Source organism: Spermophilus citellus, assembly GCF_964194105.1.
Source record: "Spermophilus citellus genome assembly, chromosome: 3".
NCBI classification, from domain to species: Eukaryota; Metazoa; Chordata; class Mammalia; order Rodentia; family Sciuridae; genus Spermophilus; species Spermophilus citellus.
In genome coordinates this window covers 57,363,089-57,386,243 of record NC_138184.1, presented here as the reverse complement: position 1 = coordinate 57,386,243, position 23,155 = coordinate 57,363,089, and the positions used below count along the sequence as shown (strand labels likewise).

At 42.7% G+C, this 23,155-nt stretch overlaps 1 protein-coding gene across 7 annotated transcripts in view; it reads right to left on the bottom strand.

Annotated features, from left to right (window-relative positions):
• Positions 1 to 23,155, bottom strand: part of ATXN7 (ataxin 7) — a 138,464-nt gene that overhangs the window by 25,281 nt on the left and 90,028 nt on the right. For 6 of the 7 annotated variants that reach the window (XM_081284979.1, XM_081284977.1, XM_081284976.1 and 3 more), the window contains one exon: positions 22,789 to 22,893. In XM_081284979.1, the coding sequence (XP_081141105.1) occupies positions 22,789 to 22,893 (105 nt within the window). Of the gene's footprint in view, positions 1 to 8,773; positions 8,926 to 22,788; positions 22,894 to 23,155 lie in introns of those variants that run through there. The other variant, XM_081284982.1, reaches the window with a different exon arrangement.

Sequence of the window (23,155 nt, the reverse complement as noted above, 5' to 3'; positions counted from 1 at the left end):
CCATTTTCTTTAGTTCACATCTTCTTTCCTTGCCTATTAAATCTTAGTATGGGATTCAGCATTAGAAAATCCAGACTCAAAGCTTCCTAATGTTAAAAGTCTGTTGATGTATCAATTAAAAAAACCCTGTAATTCCTACTTCAACAAAAATGAAAGCTATTTAAAAACCAAGATCATGTGAACATTTCATTCACTAAAACTTAAAACAGGGTGTGTGTGTGTGTGTGTGTGTGTGTGTGTGTAGCTGAGATTACAGCTGAGAAGTGCCGGCTCAAATCTTTGTCATGCTACTGAATTAAGTTGTTCCTTCACAACACAAACTGGTAAATTGCTCTGAAAAGGACAGAATCTGGCTTTCTCCTCACAAGAGAGCAAAGGAGAAAAACCAAATTTAATTACGGTTGAGTTGGACTCCCTTTATCCTTTCAGTATGGATACTTATTTTTCTTAAGATTTTAAACTGGGCTTACAGCTTTAAAAAAGTTTATTCTGAGATCAAAAGAGAAATAGGAGACTTATGGTAGGGTTGGGGACCCTACATTCAGGGGACAAAGTGGTGGCCAGATGCTGAGCATGGCTGCAGTGTGGTTTGCCGAGCAGTCCGGGATGCGCCATCAAAGCGCTCCTCTCTCTGGGTCTGGCAGTGGCCCAGAGGAAGCACACTGTCCTGAGTGGGGAGGGCGCTGCCAACGCTCCAGCAAGGGATTCAGACGGGCAGGCATAGCCAGGCAGGCGCAGGCAGAGCGAGCCACGTGCCAGCTTGAGGGGGCCACGCAGAGGTAAGCAGACCTGGGGGGCAGGGTGGGGAGATGGAAGAAGAGAGGAGGGGGGAGAGGAGGGGGGAGAGGAGGGGGGGAGAGGAGGAGGGGAGAGGGACGGGAAGCCTGAGCCAGCGCCCCCTGGTGGCCTGAACACACACAGCAGCGAGCCTGAAGGCAAGGGGAGGGGAGGGGAGGGGAGCGCTCTGTAGGTCTTCCAAAATGGAAAGCAACCAACAATACCGAGTTTCTTATTCTGAATTCACGCTGAGGTGTATTTTTTTTTTAATCGTTAGTATTAACACCCAGGTAGGTATAAGCCAAATGAAGTTCAAAGCAAACAATTAGATCTTTTCATGTCATAAATATTGCTTTGAAAACAACCAAAAATAATTCATAATGCACAACTGTTAAAACCAGGGCACAAACTTAAAAAAGGAGTCAAAGCAAATTGTAACTTCAAACACTTATCATTCATGCTTAGGAAAAAATCTAGATATGTGTCAAACTTCTTTAAAACTGGCTACTTCCCAGGCTTATAGGTCTATTAAAAAAAACCCAAACTTTCATGTATTATTTGATATTTCTAAAATGGCCATAGCTGACACGATTATCAAATACATACTTTATAAAAAGAGACATTTTGCTGGGTGTGGTGGCATACACCTATAATGACAGCCACTTGGGAAACTGAGGCAAGAGGATCACAGAGGTCAAGGCCAGGTTGGGCAACTTACTGAGACCCTGTCTCAAAATATAAAATAAGATGCTGTGGGGATGTGGCTTAGTGCACTTCTTGCCTAGCATGTGCGAAGCACTGGGTTCAGTTCCCAGTACCCTCCCGCTCCCTGCCAGAGTCTACACACACACACACACACAGCGTGCACATGCATGATAGTGAGAAAGACAATGATTATGTTAGTTGTGGCATCCTGCTTAACCCTAGAGAACAGGTATATGCTGTCCATGGTCCTTTGCAGAACACACTTCTCTATCATTCATGAGCATGGTATCCTTATCCCATCTTGGTGGGCATCACGCAGTAGGGCTAATGGATAAGAAAACCCACAAAACTCTTTTTACTCTGAGAGCTTTTCTTGTATCTTATTAAACCTTTTGCTGTTCTTTTATAATCTAAACTGATGAGAAATCTCACCTTCAACAACAGTAAAAGTGGCAGCTGCTGCCACTGTTTACCGAGTAGAAACGATGTGCCAGGCGCCCTGTGATGGGATTTCCAGGGATTAGCTCACTCAGCCCTGACCAGCCTTCTAACAAAGTAGGCACTGTTATCATTCCCACTTTCCAGATGAGGAAGCTAAGGCGTTCAAGGACTGAGTCAATGGCTCAGTGTCATCCAGCTAGATAAGAGGCAGAGCTGGGAGCACTTCCAAGGCTGACCGACTCCAGCACAGTAGGTCTGCCTGTTCTTAGACAGTGCTGGGTACTAGAAAGCCATATATATGGTCTAAGGCCAACAGAGGGAGAGTAAAGGTAAAAGCTGAGGCACAGATCAGTAGGAAGCTCTTCTTCCCAGGTGCTCAGCAAACGCAGGTTAATTGCTGAAGTCCACACAGGCTGAACATACAAGCTCATGGATGACAATTTGTTGCTATAATTGAGGTGGGATCCAAAATCTGAGGGAAATCCAAATTGTGGACTTCATCTTTCCATTTAGGAAGTCGCTATTCTAAAGATCAACTATGAGTGTCCACCAATTTAACATTTTTTGGTTTCTGAAGTAGCCAAGATGGTTTGAAGAATGAATTTTGATAGAAAATAACAATTAGGGCTGCCTTTTGGCTGGGCCAAAAAGAATTATCTTACTTAGAGTGCCCCGGGGGTTCAACCCCCAGTGCTTCTCAGAGGAGCATGTTCTGCAAAGGACCATGGACAGCATATACCTGTTCTCTAGGGTTAAGCAGGATGCCACAACCAACATAATCACGCACACTTCCAGTCTGTTCACTGTTGCCTTCCCAGAAGAAGCTCAGTGTGTTGGGGATAGTCTTGAGATGAGCTGTGCTACTAAGCAGCTGAGTAGAATCCAAAGAAAAATAAAAATAGTTAATTTAAAAAAATTATTTAAGCTCACTGAAAAAGACAAGAACTTTGGAGGTGGAGACATGTGAGCTAAATATCTGCTCTGCCTGGGTGACTCAAACAGCCACCTGACTCCAGGCAGTGTCCACACCTGCCAAGCCTACCTCACAGGGCTACTGGGGAGGAGGTACTGGGATCACAGCAGGGACTGCTACAGAGGCCCAGAGTTCCTCCAGTTGATACTAGTTACACTCCATTCCTTTAGACATAAAAATACTTGTCATTCCTCCTGATTACTAAAGCAGGCAGGACACACATCAGAGCAAACCAAACCCACTCTATTCCAAGTTCACTTTTCTCCAGTGTGGTAAGGGTTTTGTTTATATATTTTTATGTCATTCCAGAAAGATACAGATGTTCCTCGACTTACAATGGGATTACTTCACAATAATTTACCCACAATAAATTGAAAACATAAGTCAAAAACCACATTAATGCACCTACAGAACACCGCAGGAGAGCGGTCATTTTCCCTTGATCACCAAGCCACTGATTAGAAACTGTGGATCCTGTGCTGCCCAGCATCTCTGATAGTATGAAATCACACATTTCCAGCCCAGAGGGGGGAAAAAAATCAAAATTAAAAATCTGAAGTGTGGTTTTACTGAATATACATTGCCTTCACACCACTGTAAATCTGAAAAATCCTAAACTGAATCACTGTAAATTGGAAACTCTATACTAAGCTCTTCTCAGGGAGCTCAGGGGAACAACTTTTAGCATCTGTTTTATAATAAATGAACTCTCACTAAACAAAAAGGATAATCAAACTAGGTGTGTGGTACACGCCTCTAATCCCAGTGACCTGGGAGCCTGAGGCGGGAGGATCAAAAGTTACAAGTTCAAGGCCAGTCTGAGCAACTTGGTAGACTCCACCTTAAATAAAAGGGAGTGGGGCTAGGGATATAGCTCAGTGGTAGAGTGCCCCCGGGGATTCAATCCCCAATGCTGTTTAAAAAAAAATTTAATTTTAGCTTAAATTAACTTAAATTGGAAGTCAGCTTATTTTCCTGACAGGGCTCAGGAAACATTCAGGAAGAACTGCAGGCAGTCAGCGAATGGTGGCGCATGCCTGTAATCCCAGTTATTCGGAAAAGTGAGGAAAGAGGATTTTATTTTTGAGGCCAGCCTGGATAACTTAGGAGGACCACCTCAAAATAAAAATTAAAAAGGGCTGGGTGGTAGAGGCCCAGGGTTCAATCCCTAGTATGAAGGGAAGGATGGGCAGACTGCAGGTTTAGAATGCAACAAGGTAAGGATCAAGTCTCCAATTCAGTTTGTGGATCCAAGGGTAGAAATCTTAGGCAGATTATCAAAGTAACAATTCTTATAACCCACAATTTTCTTTGAATGAAATTCATACCGTGGGATAGATTCAGTCAGGTAGGTTTAAACAGTGTGCACTCTGTATACAGAAAGGCTTTAGGAAAAATGACAATTTATGCCTCAACGAATGTATAATTTCATGCAGTCTCTGACAGCCCCATTCCCAAAACACCCCACAATCACTCCAATGTAAAGCAAAGACTTTCGATAATCAAGCTTTCATGGCTATAAAATGCAAAACACAGGTAAATACGCACAGACTATTTGTTTGGTCAGGCCTACCAAGTCACAATGTGCTTATCAAAAACTCAGTTCAGAAACTTGGGATCATTCATTAAGGTAAAGGAATCAAACTATTTATGTCCAAGATGAAAAATAACTGCTATATGCTATCATACAGCTCCCAATCAACACAACTGTCTGTCATGCTTCTGTTTCAGGCTGCCAAACTTGTGAGGTGTCAATTAGCATCATGTGTCTCTCATGGGAGAATGACTACTTAGAAACATCTAGATCAGGACCTGGAAGAGATGACAAATCAAGACCCTTCTTCTATTTATATAATTTCCAGCACTTCTTTTTACACATCAATTTGTGCTAACTTTTGTCATTCACAACTGAATTATTATTCAGAGCTTTTAGCAATATCAACTTAAAATCTGGACTGTTATTTACCCAATTTGCTAGGTAAATATAGTGGCTGAGTAGACGCCAATTTAGTACTGGTCGGAGCAATGATATCTGTGAAACACTGACTCTGGGCCCCATGAAGGAGATAACATAACATATGTATCTTCCCAATAACTATTAAAAGATCCTTGGTATAACACTTAAAGTCATACCATGAGCCCAGACAGGGACATGAAGCAATGAACAGCTTCTAGCTACTTTGGTCACTGCCAGCTCTCCCTGCACACGTTCTGACTCTCGAGCAGCAGCACTAGTGTGCCAGACCAGCAACACAGCCCTCCTGCATTCTTGGTTGTCAGAGGCTCTTCTTAACTCCACATCTGCTTTTCCTTTGATCCCTTTCCTCTGGGTTCTCCAGGCACTTGACTAGACTACTCTAGAGACAGCCAGGTATTGCCTAATTGCTGAAAAGGAAGCACATGGGCAGGATGTCCCAGGGACATGTACATCTGGAGTTGGGGACTCCAGAGCTGACCTCTGCCATGCAGCGCCTCAAAGGACAATTAGCCAAGAGTGGGGCCAGCAGAAGGCAGCACCACTGGCTGAGGAGGGTTACGAAAGGCACTGAAAACACTGAGAAAAGAGCCTTCACCACAAAGCACTCGGCATCACTTCCACTAGAGAGGCTCCACTGAAAAGGATGATTTCAGCACTGGCTGCCCTAACAAATGAGTCTCCCTCTACTACCTCTGCCAAATGCACTTGTCCTTCCCCAATGCAGAGGTGCTTTTAAATTAAAACATAAGAGGAAAGTGCAGGAGAGAGTCATTTACAGCACTTGGGCCACTTGAAACAACTTTTCGCTAAAGGTCTATAATCAAATTATCAAGCCCTTCAAGTCAGTGCTTTATGACGGAAATAAAGGCCCCACTGAAGTATTGGGGTCTCTTGGCATTTCCCGGCTCTGGGCTGGGCGGCACTGCAGCACACCCATTCACACAGGCTGCATGAAAGGGACAGATCACAAAGGGCAGATTACAAGGGAGAAAGACTCCACTCCAGTGGGGGAAGGGCCAGGCGTGAACAGACTGTAAATAATGTTGCTAAGAAAGGAGCAGAAATATGGCAACTTCAAATAATCTTCTTGCCAGGAATTCTTCCCAAGAGGACTTGTTCTTTCTGAACTCCACTTTCAAGTATGTGAGAAATATGAAAAACCTTACTGCATATCTGGGGGGTATTCCTCCTCTGCCTAACTTGTAGCTCTTTGCAAGCATTTGTAAAAGCCCTTTCAAAGGCATCCAAGGGCTTCTCTGACAGGGATGGAAGGGCAGAGACAAAGAAGGGTTGTAATAGTTGACCACGCTGGCTGTCGGGGCAGCACCTCTTCGGCAGAATCGCTGCCAGAAGATGGCTCGTCCCAAGGAAAACTGGACTGTCTGGTAGCCAGCTGGTTTCCTGCAGGGCGCCCTTCCTAAACTCCCGCTATCCCGCTCATGGTGCAGCGCAGACCGGCACGGGGCTATCATCTGCATCCTCTCCCTTCTCTCTCTCTCTCTCTCTCTCTCTCTCACTCACTCACACACACACACTTACTTTTGGGGGTGGGGGAGAGCTGCCACTGCTCTGAACAAAACACAGCCACCCAACTTCTCATGCCACCTCTGTGGTCCTGGAGTCACAGATTCCGAGTACAGACACCAGGCCATGCAGAAGCTGGCTGACACTTGTACTTTGCTAACAGCCAGGAGGACTTCTCCCTGCTGTCCTCAGGAAGCACAGTGTTACCCAAATGACAATGACACAGAACAGCAACAAATCACCCTGCCTGAAACAAACATGACCTCACCAGGTGATGCACGTCATTTGAAAGAGCCACCTCTCTCTCTCCCTCCCACACTGCCATGCACTTGCAATGTTTCTAGTTCTCAGGAATCACATGTGAAGAAGGCAGGGGCGGGGGGGGGGAGAACCCTAAAATCCGTCACTCTTTGGCTACGCTTGATCTCTTGATTTAGTCCTTTATCTTTTAAAGGAAAAAGTGCCTCAAAAATTCAACAACACAACATTGCTATACCATGTGCAATTCAAGCATGAATCATATTCCATTTTTACATAAGCATCTCTGTGGTCCCATTTTGGGTCTGGGTCACAGTTTTTTTCAAATGAATGATAACAGAGCTATCATCAAAATGCAAAAAGAGAATTAAAAAACAAACTGCTTTTACCACTCCCAACTTTTACACATGCAGGGAGTAACAGAATTAAAAAAAAAAACCTAATAAAACTCAAAATTAGAGTTTTCTTGGTTTTGTTTGTTTGTTAAATAAACTTCTGTGTAGAAATCCCAACAGGGAGTCCCATCTTCCCAGGTCAAGGAAGAGCAGCAACTCCAAGGTGCAAAGGAAAGACAGCACTGTCTGTTGAAGTGCTGTGCTCAGTCACCATCTCCACAGCTGACTCCCCTAGTTTGTACCCTTTCCATTTAACTTATTCTGGATGAAAGGAGGAACATCGGGGCTGGGGATGTGGCTCAAGCGGTAGCGCGCTCGCCTAGCGTGCGTACGGCCCGGGTTCGATCCTCAGCACCACAGACAAACGAAGATGTTGTGTGCGCCGAGAACTAAGAAAAAATAAATAAATATTAAAATTCTCTCTATGTCCCCCCCCCACTCTCTCTTTAAAAAAAAAAAAAGAAAGAAAGAAAGGAGGAACATCTGGAAGATCCCAAACACGGCAGTCACAGAAAGCTCACAAAGCCCGAGACTTATGCTTAAGCATTCCATAGTAAGGAAGGAATGAATCATTAGCTACTTAACTACACCTATGTTTTCAATGAGTTTGCAACAGTTTACTTTTTCTTTTTCTGAAGAGAGAAACAGTATCTGCTCCACCTTCAGGCTGGGGCTGTGAACAAATAAAAAACACCCGAAGTGATATGCAAAAATGAAACCAGAAACAGCAAAACCAAAACTTCCTGACAAGAGTTTTTAGAAAAAATCATCAACAATAGCAATCTGGCTGAAGGTGTGAGATCTATTTGTAGTTTCAATCCTACAACTGGGAATAAAGTCTCAACCTCAATTAAAACCATCCAGTCCAGCTGATTACTGCAGAAGCCATGAAATTCGAATCCAGTGAAAATTCAAGAACTTGGTTGTCCCCTCACTTCCTGCGTAAAGACAGGCAAGAGGTAGGGAAGAACCAGTTCAGCTCTGCTGGCTACCTTAACACCACAACGGAAAAAAAGCCTTTTCTGGCAGTCAGTGCATAATTAAATTTTTATACACTCAATTTAAGTTACTGAATGACTTCCCAGGGTGACTGTTTGTATTTTGAAGTTGTTCTTCCTCTTGACACAGTGTTCTGTTTGAAACTTTGCTGTGGATTTGAAGTATCTGACAAAACAGCTTTCAAACACATTCTACAGGAAACTGTGAACTGCCTGTCATGAAACCTCACTCACCACAAGATTAGAAAAAGGGAAAAAAAAAAAAAAACAGTTAACGCGTTAAAGCGTGTTACAACGTTCCTCCATTTTTTTTTTTTTTTTAAAGAGGGCACTGTAACCAATGCTCTCCCTGTTTTGAGATACGGGAACCGTTGGGTGCAAACCTCAGCATTTTGTTGGAGTTAATAGCAAACTCGACTTTGTCTGCGTTTGAACTTTGGCCAGATCGCTCAAATGACATTTCAGAATGGCTCCTGTGGACAGCTTGCAGCAGCTAATCCCTCTTGCTGCGATTACCCACTCTGATCTCCTGGCTCTGCAGAACTCCCTCCCGCCACCACTTAGCAGTGCAGCCCTCGGGGCCTGCAGGCAGGGCAGGACACACCAGGAGGCCCTCTGCGGCCCTATGTCGTGTTAGTGAAGACCTAACCCACCTTCCACACACTCCTCCAGGACTGGGCCCTGCGCCAAGTCCAGCCTCAGAAAACTGCCTCGGCAAACTTACCCAGCGGAGCTTTCAGCTCCTGCGCAGAGGAAGGGCTGCACTGGGGAGGCGTCCTGTTACCTTCCATTCACAGAACTGGGCCGTGCCTCATTGCACATTCGCTACCGAAGATCTGCATCATGATTCGGGGCTGCCCACCAACTCCAAATATGCTCCATGTTTGGGCTTATGTAACATTTGCTACTACTGTAAAAAGCACTTGAATTACAAAGGTCCTGGCAGATCAACAGAAAACAGGGGGTGGAGTCTAATTTCATCTAATATGGTCATACAAGGCGTCCCGGCCAGTGTAAATTAATCCTTCTATTTGAAAGGCAACTGCCAGAACTGGAGAAGATGGAATTTACAAATCTAACCTGCTAAAATGTGAATTACTCACACCCTAATTTTCCCAAATGCTTTTAAAGTGACACTGCTATCGACAGGTATATTAAAAATTTTACATGATTAATCATAAAACCTACAGTTTTAAGCTTTGCTAGAGTTACAGGTTTTTAAAGTTAAAATATTTCTATAAATAGCAGTCTTTCTCCATGTTTTATTTCCCTTATACTATCTATAATTACTACACTTTAAAAAAGTTTCTTATACCCATGCATGCTTTTCTAAATCTAGTAACAAAAATCTTGACCCATTTTCTCTGCATACTTTCAAAACATGCATAATTTCATATGCTGCCAACTGCCTTGAGCTTGGTGTTCAATCACTGGACCACTAAAGCTGGGGACCTTCTATACTTTCAATCCAAAAATTTTCCCAAGTGGCTCTTTGTTTACTGGTCTGGCTGTTTGCCTATCTCAGCCCTATTATACCTACCCCCATGATTACTCCCCCTCTTGTGAATCAACAAATCTTACTGTCAAACAGACAAGGGGAAAAAAAAAACTGCCAACTGATCCGAGTTTTATGTTAATGATGGTTCAGATACCTGAGAGATCAGAATGAACAAATTTAACATGAAAAGAAGTGGGGGAAAAATTAGAGAATCCCATCATCACCCTACAGAGAATATTTGTCAAAAGTCAAGAATCACATGCATGGAAATGATGTGGAGCCAGGAAAAGGTAGGAAAGAGATCTGAGACATGAGAAATGGCACTATGAAACAAGACACAAATTCTAATCAGGCTAACCTAATGGTAGCCACAATTCTTTATTATTTTTACATTCAGATTCCAATCATGACATGATATTAGATCCAGGGATTTTTCTGAAACCTACTGTTTAAAAAAAAAAGTCACATTTCTTAACAGCCATAGTCATCCAGTCCAAAACCAAGGTGGCCTTAGACACTGAAGAGCAGAGAGGATGAGCCTCAGTAGACCTCAGAAGCACTGCATGAGGATACTTGTCCCAAATCTTTTCAAAAGTTAATCAGTAAAAATAGGGACTTCAGGTGAATTCACTGGTTTTCCATGTGTGGCCTGAATGTTCCAGGTCTTAGTACTGTCCACTGCCTCCCTGCCTTGCCCAAGGTGGCAGCCAAGGGATCTCCTTGACGTTGCCAGCTGCAGAACAGCCGTGCACTAGGAGGCCCTTTCTCGGGCTCAGTCTCAGTTCACATCACTGTGTCCATCGCACTTGGCCACCAACAGTCCTTTCTGGCCCTGTGGCACAAATGCTTGCCATTCTAATGTTCATGGTCATAGTACTGGGATCAAGGGGAGGGGCCCAAGAACCGGCCCATCCGTGAGAGTTCTGGGGATGAAGTCTTTCTGTGTGTAACCCTGATGAAAACCAGGGTGAATTTCAGATGTTCCTAAATGCTACAAACACATACATTTAATTCCACATGAGCAACACAGAAGTCATGTGAATTCATTTTTTTTAATGCCAGCTGCCAGCATCGGAAAAGGGATGAATGGTAGGTCAGGAAAATACAGTTTAATACACTGTATTATATTATATATACAAATATGCAAAAACTGGGAATAAAGCTCAGATTAAGGTTTTAAACACCCACATATGTCTTTCAATGCTCTGAATAAACTGAACAAATACTGCTTTGTTCTGCTTGGAAAGCATTATTCCTAAGTTCTTTAAGTCATTTTCCAGCATCCTATCCAAATAAAGTTTATTTTGATATTAAATCTCATGATGCTTATATTTAAGTTTCTAGGTCTGGGGATATGGTCCTATTTCTTTTTTCCTAAGAAAACAATAATATTAATTAAAATATAATTTTAATACAGCAACATCCATGCTTTAGAGAGCAAGAACGACATGAATCTGCTCTAGTTTGGATGGCACACACACATCAGCTTTACTCAGGTGTGAAGGGAGTCCAGAACTGATAAAGTTCTTCTGTGAGCATACTTACACCGCAGGCCCCGTGGGCAGTGAGGGTGTGGGTGGAGGGGGTGCAGGCAGCCTTCTAGCCTTGGGTAAGAGAGAGACTTTGTCCTCACCTGGCAGGTGACACTGCCTCCTCCCACAGGACTTGGGTGGGGAGTCCATGAGCTAATGCATGTAATGCAATGCCCAGCACATCTTAAATGTTCAATACACACCAGCTACTGTGAGCACACCCCAGGGGAAACCAGAGGGTGCACGACATCATTTGAAGAGGAGAGAGAGAGAAAGACAAGGAAAGAGATTTGTTACAGAAATCAATCAAGTCCCTCACAGATCTTGGGATTTCAGTCTGAATCCCCGAGAAGACAACAACCACTCTGGGTTCTGCAGGGCAGCAGACCAAGCTGTTGGCAGTTATCAAGCATCCCTGTCACCAGGGGCAGCCAGTTCTCCATTTTACAGGAGTGCCGGCCTCCACGAACTCCACTCCACTGTCGGCAGGCTGGGCGAGTTATAATTGGCCTTAATTGGCACTTACAGGAGCTTTAACATTCCTCACCTGCTGCCAAGGAGCACTTGAAAGGGGAAGAAAGTATTCTCAAACTTGGAAATACCGAGCAATTCATTCAGCTGAGGACCCAGGAGCCTGCTGTCCAGAATCGGATTAGCTTTTCCAAGAAATGCTGCCATGCTATCATCCAGGCTTCATGAAGTGCTCGTGCTGGATCAGGAGAGGCAGGAGATGGAGCTGAAGCGGGACCATTCACCTGGGCGGGGCGGGGGCCACTACATAGCAGCCTTCCTCTGGCTGGCACCACCTGGTCTTCGGGCCTCAGCCACACTTCATGTATAAGGCAGGCAAACGGAACAGACCCTCATGACTTGATCTCCACTGGCTCTGTGTAAACCACGGTTTGACCTCAGCCCAGTCATTATTTGATACACATAATGAACACTGAAAAGATGACCAATGACACCAAATGCAAGCAACAGAAGTGTGAAACAAGACTGGCAACAGTTTTTCTCTTAGCCCCACAATTAATCTCATCCAAAATGGTTATCCTTTAGGAGGCTACACGTTTTGCAGATGAAAACTGGCTTGAGAGAACTAGGTTTCTTCTGTAATGTATATCCCATACAAATGAAACAGAAATTTCCCATAGATGCCAGGGAAATTTCCTGTCATTATTCAAGTGAATATTTTAAAAAATGCTTCTTTACCTCCTATCAGTTCATATTACCCTGTTTTAAAATACTGAAAAATTTTCTTCCAAGTAAAAATTAATGATATTTGCATGTGTATATATGTAAAAGGAACACTGTAAGGTTTTAGAAACGAGTGGAAGTTTGGCAAAGTCCACACAACACCAGCTCTGGTGGCGATCCTTTCTCACACAGCTGGGAGAGCTCTAAAGCACTACAGCTTTTCTGAAGCAATCCAGCAGCAGCTAGGAACGATGCAGGGACCATCCTCATGGGCCAGAAATTCCGTCCTATGACGTATCCCAACAAGAACAAAGCCACCAGCAGTTAAGGGTATAGGTACCAGAGTGGTACAGTTGCTCTGTCACGGGGTCAAAAGGCAAGAAACAAAGCTATGTCCACAGAGGGGAAGCCGCCGCACAGCCGCACCTTTGAGCATCAGGCAGCCATTAGAAGAGGGGGTTACTGGTATCCTGGTGTGTGAGTGGCCTTCCATTAAGTACAGCTGACTACAGGGACAGAGTGTGCATCACAGGATCCGTTTCATGACACTATCATGAAAAGCCCCTACTAACAAAAACTCGTGACTCTGTGCCTATGGAGCATGGGGAAATGTGCAAGGCTGCACACGGGGTTATGCTAACTCAGAATGCAGTTAGGATTTACAGAGGGGACTGCGGCAGTTGGAGAAGGCGGGGAGGCAGAAAGAGCCAATGAAATAAGTGTAGGCTGTACCAAAAATAGCATGTTTGTGATGATTACACTTGTGTACTTATGTAAAAATATATGAGCCCATGTACTTAATATATTTATGTGCCAATAAAAACATCTATAGTGAAAGTGGTTTAGTAATTTTTATTGCAAAATTCAGTGAAAGCAGTGGAAGAAAAATTTATGAAGCATGAAATTATGTCACTCATTTCATTTGTTTGGCTAAGCAGACGGAGATTCGAATACCACATAGAATCACAGAGAAGAAAGGCAGATTAACTACTGGCAAACAACATCTTAACTTTCTAAGGCTCTCACGAATCTTGAATATTAAGAGTTCTAACAATCTACTGAAAATACTAAGTACAAGAGGCAGTGAGACAAGTTTCATCCGGAAGTTATTTTGGACCTGAAGGGTAAAGAACTCTATCATGTGCAATTAGGGACATACTGATTGGTTTTGAACTTATTTTATATTGAGATAATTACCTTCTCTGATCTTTATATTTCTTAAACTTTCAAACACATTAGGTAAAGAAATGTATAAAATTATTCTGAGATTTGTTTTGAGAACTGTTGTTTTAAAAACAAATGTAGAAGTAAACCTAAAGACTAAGATTTCTAAGCACACAATGTGAAACAGGGAGAAAAGCAGCTGGATTGAGCCGTAGCCACCAGCCCTGGAGCAGGGTGTTTCCTGGGTCTGGATCAGCATGTGTGTTAATGGGGTGTTATTCCAGCCAGGTAGTAGGTGCTTCAGCACAGAGACACGGGAGATACTCCCTCTTCTGGTCAGAAGTTAAGATCACAGCTTACCAGGGTTCAAAGAGCAGGTGTGTGCTTTCAACGTCAACACACAAATCAGTCTTGTGAAATGATTGTCAGGAAAAACATTTTTTAGTAAATATAACAAAAATGTGGATTTTTGTTCAGAATGTCCCCTTTACAATCCAAAGCACAACCATCCTGTAACAGCTAATGAGTCTATGTGTTATAGTAGACAAGTCAAAACTGGCCCTGGTGAATATTAACAATGCAGATACATATGAGGGTGTACAAATATAAATCTGAATGTGTGTGTATAAAATTAACTTGCTATGTAATTCTTATAAAGCCTGCCTTAAAAAAAAGAATTCCAAGTATTCTCCCTTTTATATGAATGACAAAAATTGCATATATTTAGCCAGGTGTGGTGGTGCACGCCTGTAATCCTAACGGCTTAGGAGGCTGAGGCAGGAGGATTTCAAGTTCAAAGCCAACCTCAGCAACTTAGTAAGGCCCCAATCAACTCGGTGAGACCCTGTCTCAAAATAAAATATAAAAAAAGGGCTGGGAATGTGGCTCAGTGGTTGAGCGCCCCTGGGTTCAATCCCTGGTAGCAGGAAAAAAAAAATTACATTGTTTATTCCAAATACTCTGATACTATGAGATATAGAAGCAGTTCATTAAGTCACAATAGTACAAACCTGGTGGGCAGCTGTGACTACCCTCCATGAGGAGAATCAATGGGCTGAAATAAGGACAGACATTCCCAAAGTAGGAAGAATTCTAAAAGCACTGTGTAGAGAAATGCAGCACTGACAGTCTCCATGTCCATGGGCAGAGGACTGGTCAGCTTCACATACATTGATAAATCAGAACTACAGGCACAAGTGACAGTGCGGCAGATTCAGTGACAAAGGGAAGCTCGCAACAGATTAGCTTTTCAAATGTGTAAGGAGGGGGGTGGAGTATGCAGGCACACAACACTTTTACTAGGGTCCTAGTGCGTTTCCAAGAATGTAGATATGTCCAACCATCCCCCCAAAAGCAAGATGGAGGAGCTCAGTTTATTCTGATTGCATATGTATCTTTGTTGGCTAATTGTCTTTTACAATGTACCTTATAAACTTCAATAATTAAAGACAAACCAAGATATGTGAGATCTCTGTTTTGAATCAAATTCTGTTTTGGCAGGGGGACTGGGAATTGAACCCAGGGGCACTCAACCACCGAGCCACATCCCACCCCTTTTTAATATTTTATTTAAAGACAGGGTCTCGCTGAGTTGCTTAGGGCCTTGATAACTTGCTGAGGCTGGCCTCAAACTTTCGATCCTCCTGCCTCTACTGCTTAAACCGCTGGGATTACAGGTGTGTGCCACCATGCCCAGCTGAATCAATAAATTTTTGTACTCTGGTGGAGCTGGGGATCCAACCAGGGCTTTGGACATGGCAGGCAAGTGAGCTACACCCCTGTCCTTGAATAAATTCTTGTTCCTCTATAAGGACATGAGAAGTCCCAGGAAAAGGAGCACATTCTCTTTTGTTTCCTGGTTTTTATGACTAGATCACTCTTTCATTGAAAATGAAACAAAACAAATAAATAGTTACAAAGAATCAATGACCCCCCCAAACTTGGAATCACTGCAGTAATTATTTCCTACCCCTACAATCTTTAGAAAATCTCTGAATTTATCTCTGAAATATATCTCTGAATATCTACAGTGGCCTGCCCAGCACTCTCTCTCTCACATTATTCCCAGCATGTATCCCTACTTGAAATAACCTTATTTCACCTTTCTCCACCCTCTCCAATCAGAATACAAACTGAATGAAATAAGAAACAATGCTTTTATAGTTCAGTGAAGAGAAATGCCTGGCATATAATAGGTGCCCAATAAATATTGGTTAAATGCATGAATAACATCCCTACTGATCTGTTTAGTTTCTTTAACAGTAAGCCCAAAGGTAAAAACATTAATAAAGGCATAGGTATCAATAAATGGAAAAATCAATACATTTATAACTACAAATTAAAATGTTGCTGCTACAAATGGTGTAAGTAACAACAGTTTAAAGTACCCCGCTTCCTTTACAACTAAGGAAAAAAGACACCAAAATATGTTAGCTGGAGAGAGAATAAATAGTCCTTTATCTGATGCTGCTGAAATAATTTGAAAAAGCTCATTAGCACTTATTCAGCTTGTGGTTAAAAAAAAAAATTCACTGTGTTTATTTTACATCATGTTACTAAGTGACAAAAAAAGTTTAGGTCAAACCAGCAACCTGGAGTTTCCTTTGAGAGTTAAACTAAGGTTCATCTTGACGTCACTCATTTTGATGTGCACATTTTGGCTAGCTCCAGCCCTGGCTCATCCTCTGACTGCTGGAGGAGGGCCTGGCATGCGTCTCTGAAGCAACAGAGCCAAGTACTTACTTCTCTGTAACAAGTTTCAGTTTTTATTCTGACCGCAGAAATAAATACGCTGACCAAGTCTCTACAAAATGTAATGAGGCCCATACAAGAAAGGAAGAGGAGCTTGGCTTGGCTTTGAAGACCTGCTTCGATTCGGGGTTAAATAAAGCAGAAGAGGCAGAAGAGAAATCCAATGACTATGCTGATCCAAACATCTACCTACTACCATTACATCTTCGAATTACTAAATGTTCCCTCTGATGTAACATCAGGGGTCCACGGTGCTGATCTAGCTACTCTTCCAGCTACTCTGAGCAAACTTAAAAATTCTACCTGAACTAGAACATCTGTCTCCTGGTAGTTTGGTGACATGTGGAATTCATTATATCTTCTCTAGACTTTCTTAACTCTAGCCATCCTTTTTATACACAATCCTCATTATGTGCAAGAGAAATAGCCAGAAAACGTGGCCTGGTATATTTTATCTGTGTAAGCGAGATTTTATTTAGGACTTTCATCTGTAAACTAGGAATAAAATTCACTCAGTGGGCCACTAAGAAAAGGAAATGAAGTAATACGTGCAAAAAGTTTTATAGATCATCAAGTACTATTAAAATGTATCATTAGTCTGTGGACTTTTAAATGAGTGCTACTCCTAAAAAGATTAATTATCACTGAAAATTTCAAAGTAGAAAAAGACTCAGATTATACAAATACATTGGCCAAATCTACCACATTTCAAAGAAAAAAAATTTTTTCATTCAGAAATAGTTACCAAAATGTTAAATAAAATAACTTATTCAATAAATACCTTAAGTTGTTATTTTCCATATCTAGGGCCATCAGATGGCAAAAGAAGAGTCCTGTGTCCTTTATTAAATAGCACAACCTTGGCTGTGTGATCCAAAGTACCTTAGTTATATACAATGGTGACTTCTGGTCACAACCAAGAGAAAAGCTGTCAACAGTGAGGAGCAGCACCCCAGCCAGCGCCAGCCCATCCACCAGCTCTCCCAGAGTAGGCCTCTTTTTGTCCTTACCTAACATCCTTTGAAAACAATTAGCTCAAAAAAGCATGTGTGATTTCTCACAAGTAGTTTACTCATTCTCAGATGAACAGGACATTTTCACAAATACAATTTACGCTGGCATCTCAAAGACTCCAAAGCACCTCAGTGCACGTCAGGGGACATTAAGTCCAAGCAACGCATGTGCAACTCTTCATCTAAGAAGGTTCACAATGGTATGTGGAGAAAGCGACAAGATCACAGCAAGGGTTTCTGCTAAAGCCACTTTTACACAGTTAATGAAAAAGCCTGATTTATGACACCTCCCTTTGTGAACCGAGGTCTGAGGGGCAGACGTCCCACACTGAGGCTTCATCAATAGACTACTTATAGTGACTAGTAGTGGCTCCATATGTAACGGCAACAACAACGAATGACAATGGTTTTTGTCTTCTGAGATTCTTTTGCAGATCAACAAGAGATTCTACAATTGGACTTCTGAGTGCTAGGCTTGATCTTTGTAGTCGTTTCCTTTGATATCTAAGAAGTCAAGTCCAATACTGTAAACTGGTTTTTCCCAAAACATGGAGTAGGTGTCACTTCCCAACATTAATAGCATTAAATCACAAGTGCAGCTTTCTCCCTTTCCAAATCTCTTCCAGCTCCTATAGCAGCAGCACCCTGTGTGTGGATGACACTTGTTGTGGCCACTCTGCTGCGAGCCAGCACCGGCACAGGCATCAGCACGGGAGCTGATGGTCTTCTTTTCACTCTGTTTTACATTTACTATCTTTTATGGTCAACACGCTTTATGGCTCTAGCAAGCTTTTCTTTATAAATGGATTTATTTGAATGAAAGCGGTTTAATTTAAAGAAAGATTATCATGTGCAAATATGCTAGCCAATAATAAGCCAGAACTTGATGCCAAGTTTGAGAAAAGATGGCTGAGCCCCATGTTACTATGGTGGCCTTGCTCAAGATTCAAGTTGACTGAAAATGTTAACAAGTAGATCAGCCTAACTCGTCTAAGGCAGAATCACTTCGACGGCTGACTTTTGAGCAGCGATTCTAAATGTGGTACCTGTCCAAACTGAATTAGCACGGCTTATCTATTTCCTGAAAGTTACCCGTGTTTGCATAATTGAGAGAGAAATGAAGGCCTTCTTTATAGCCAACACAGCGACACAGCAGCACAGGGCAGTGTCACCTGCACTCTAGGGGAATCACTGGGAGGCCCACTCAGTATACACCCCAAAGGCACCCCACAAGTCATTCCCTAACCTTACCCTGTCCCCATCTCTTCAGATCCAGAACAAACGTAGGTAAACAGGACCACACGGTTTATTCTCTCCAGTGGCACAAGACCAACAAATGTATCAAATAACTGATCAACTAAGGTGCCCTCCTTCTAAAGAATGGTGCTTACAGCTATAGGGAACATCACCATCCCAGCCTCCATCATACTTAAAAGGTTTACAATTGGGCCTGGTGGCACACACCTGCAATCCCAGAAACTCAGGAAGATGACACGGAAGGATCACAAGTTCAAGGCCAGCTTCGGCATCTTAAGACACTGCCTTGACATTTTTTTAAAAAAGGAAGGAGGTATGGGGATGTAGCTCAGTGATAAAGTGTTCCTGGGTTCAATCCCTAGTACTGCCAAAAAAAAAAAAAGTTCTAGAGGTATTAATGTGACATTTCCTGAATGTACGACAAGGACTTAAAAATTAGTTTAAAAAAGCAGGGGCCTCCTTTCATGGTTAGATTTGACAAATCTGAGTGACAATCTGTCATAGTGTGTGTCACTATGCCAGTCCTGGAAGTACACAGCAACAGCTCCACCAGAGTGGACCATATCTGCTGTGCAAGCAATGAATTCTGACCAGCTTGCGGGTCTGCACTGCCAACTCATGGGCTCTAACCCTGGAGATTCCGATGTGGTGATCTGAGTGGGCCTGGGGCTTCTGCCACTTAGAAAGCTCCCTGGATTCAGATGTGCAGCAGGCTTCAGGTCTATTGCCTCAAATTATATTTTAAAATCTGAAATTAGCAGTAAGACGCATCTTGCTTTTAAAAACACTGAGTAACTGAGGGCATGTTGGACGAGTATTCCAAAACACTAAAACACTGAGAAAACAGTATCACTGTGTAGTTCTAAGAAAGCAAGCAATCTATATGAAAGCAATCAGACTATGAGACCTGAAGATGCCAAAATGACACTACAATCACTCGCCATCACTGCAAGTGGAAATCCTGGTTAATCATTACTTCCCCCAAAGGCAGCTCACTACCGAAAGCATATGACCTCTTACTCCTCTGGATAATAAGTTGCTCACTAATTCACAATAATTTTACTACTAACGTAAGTGATTTACACACGTCTTGCTGTCACACTAGTGTCCTTTCCTGTACTGGCAGCACTGGTTTTAAAGGAACTGCCTGTTGAATTTTGTAACAACTGCTCATTTGTAAAAGTCACAAATGAATACCAGTGACAGGTGAAAGCTGCCCCCACATGTTCACCAATTTCATCCAAAAAGAGAAAAACTAGCAGGTAGGAGTTCTTCCTAATACAGTCAGTCCACAACTTATAATAGTTCAACTTAGCCATTTTTTGATTTTACAATGGTATAAAAGCCATCTGGCATTCAGTGGAAACTGTACTTTAAATTTTAACCATTTCCAGTTTTTCCAGGTCATACAATTATCTCTTGTGATACTCGGGGGCAACAGCATCAAGCAGCAACATGGGGAGGGGGGCAGTGGCGGGGCAACCACACCTGGTGGGTGGTGCTGCTAAGCCAGGGTGTTCAGGAGGTTAGATGGACTGAATGCATCTGTAACTCAGGATACCTTCAACTCACCATGGGTTTATTAGGACGTAACTCCTCAGTCAGGGAGTATCGGTACTCTAACAAGCTACGATGGCAACTCAGAAAGATTCTGAATTTGAAAAACACTTCTTTTTTTGTTATTAACTGTAAAAAGAGAATGCAAGAACTGCCCTTCTGAAATTTCAACAAAAAGAAAGGCTCCTTAAAATACTCTTTCCTTTGTAACCCCTGTCCTCAAGACAGAAGAGACGGTGGCTGAACTGTGAGCGTCACTCCAAGGCCAGCACACGGGGCTCCCTCTACTTCATGCAGTTGTTCCCAGGCCCCCGACAACAAACTCTTGTGATCTCACCAGCTTTCTTCTCCACTGCTGCCTCAAAGACGACACCCCTTCCACATTCCCCAGCAGGCACTCAGGTACCAGGCCCTCACCTTCCTGCCAGAAACTCCTCTTCCATCTCTAATATTTCTCGTGCCCCTGGAAGGACTTCGCCCCTTCTTTCCCCAGTGGCTTTGTCAGGCACCTTGTGCTGGGGACTGGGTAGACATAGGATCTTAAGACGGATTTTCTCACTCACACACTATCATTCTAATAATGAGACAAGAGGAAGATTTTTAAAACCCCATAAAGATGTACTGTCACCACTGAGTGAGGTTCTCCTTGAAGAAACATCCAAGAGGGCCTATTTCTGCCTAAGAAAGCCCTAGAAAAAGTAAGCCCTTCCTCTGGCTCTTCCTTCTAATCTGCTCTACTTCTCAATTCTCTGAAGCATTACTAGCTCATAGTTCTAAAAATGTGCAATAGGTCTCCACCAGCACACATCAAGGGCAGGGGACTCTGTGGGCAGTAAGGCCCTGTGAGCCAGTCCCAGCCTGACTTTGCACAAGGCCTATTCACACGTGCGTACATCAGTTGTGGCCAATGGCGGCTCTTGTGCAGCACATTCCAGGCTGCCTGGAATTTCCTGCCTCTGAGCTTACTCACATCACCCTGTTGTCAGCCTGGGGCCACCAAATACGGCGTTCGGTGTGCACCCATATGTGGCAGTCCTCTCTATTTCCATCCAAACACTTCCCATTAAGGGGACGACAGGTTATTTTAAAACAATATTTTCTGCATTTTCCACAATGGATATGTATTCCAAGTTTAAAAATTGAGAAAAAAATTACATGGGGAGAAACAACTCATTCTACTTCTCAAACCCTAACATGAAGGTTACTTTCTCTAAGGAGTCCTCCCCGAGTTACTATCTAGGACGATCTGTGTCCCTCCTTACTCTGAAGGCTGTGACTATGTTATGATATTAGACACACACTTCCTGCATCCATCCACAGCTGTGTCTTCAACCACCTGGCTCTCGCCCTCCCTCTTTTATCAGTCATATCCTAGGCCTGGGCTCACCTAGGTTTTTTCATTTAATCCCCCCCAATGAGGTGGGTATCACTATCCCCATACTATGAGAAAGGACTCCAAGGCAAGATGACTTGCTCAAGCAAAGTAATAACATATTGCTTTGGGGGGGTTGAATTTATTTATTTTATTTATTTTGAGAGTGAGAAGAGACAGCTCCCTCAGGGTAAGAGGGGACCCAAAAAGGGTTGCTCTGTAAGTTTAAGTTTAAATCTAGGATATTCCAGCTTCAAAATCCTTAACTCCAAAGTACCTGCCAAATGACTAGCAGCCTTTCTGTTGCTAGCCTGAGTCTTTTGCAGAAAGAGTTTCTTACTAATTTTTTTATCTCACTTTGGTGACTACCACAGGACCTCACCCAGAAGCAAGAACTCAGAACCTTTTTATGATTAAATATAAGATATACTCCTTGGGAAAAAATGTTGGGATGTTGATTATGATGGTGTGACTCATAAAACAACAGTAGTCCCTAAAAGTTCTGGCTTTAAGAACATCTCCAAGCTCCACAGTCTCCCCAGCTCTACTGCCAACTTGAGTCTCAGCCTAGTGCTACCTCTTGCCTCTGAACTCCTCTCCAGCAAATCACCCAGTGAGATGGGACTGTGTCACTCCCTTCCTTACACAAACCAACGCCCCACACCGCTTCTTACCTTGGCCTGAGAGTTAGCAGGTTCTTGCCTCTAACTCTGGATTCCTCTAGCTCCCACCTTTCTCTCTTCACTAACCCTTCAGCCACAGTGTCTGCCTCAGGACTGTGAGCTGGCTGTTCCCTCTGCATCAAATGCTCTTGTTCCAGAAGGCTGCCGGGGTTGCTCCTTTTTATCGCTTAGGACTCAACTCTAGTTTGATTCCTAAGATGCTTCAGTTAAACTCTAATCTTAGAACTCACTGTTTTCTGTTTTCGAGCTTGCATTTATACTGGTAAGAGCAATGAGGAAACAACTCACAAGTATTTTAAAAATGTCTACTTAACTATTGAACTTGGAAATTTCGAAATCACATTTCAAGAAAGGCCCATGCCTTTATACTGTGTGTGTGTGTGTGTGTGTGTGTGTGTGTGTGTGTGTCTGTGTATTTAACTTTAAAATCTACCAAATTCATAACCAGAGACTCAAGAAGGAAACATAGGTGTGGTATTTCAAGAGACAACTTATAAAATACACTTTCCCTAATTTCAATTAAAAAAAATAGAAAATCACTAGCAGATCACTTTCAATAAAAATCAGAAAACATCCAACATCTGATAGGTATTAACCCTCTCTATGAATTCGACAGTCTACTTCCTGTGAAAGGAGGGATGTTATGTGCCATGACTGGCCTGCAGTCTAACCCCACTTTTCCCTTTAAAAAGTAATTTTCAAATAGTTAACCACTTACCATAATGTGATTGAAATGCCTGTGGTTTGACAACCTGATTGCAGTCGTTACACACCACCAAGTAGAAATCATCATGGGCTGGACAAAGACCAAATATTGGCATGTCTGCAACAAAGAAACAGAGTGTCACTTACTCATCTGTTTATGACTTCTGTAAAGCCACATGGAGGAATGCTACTCTCCAAAGGAGTCACCTTCTCATCAGCGTTCTCTGACAAGTGCACTCCAGCTTTAAAAGGAACAGACTTTTTACAGAGGGTTAATATAACATGCACCAAAAATTGTGAGGGGTAATAAAACAAATCTATTAAAATGCAAACAACACACTCATGCAATAAAGCAACGTTAAGTGAACTCTTTAAGGATT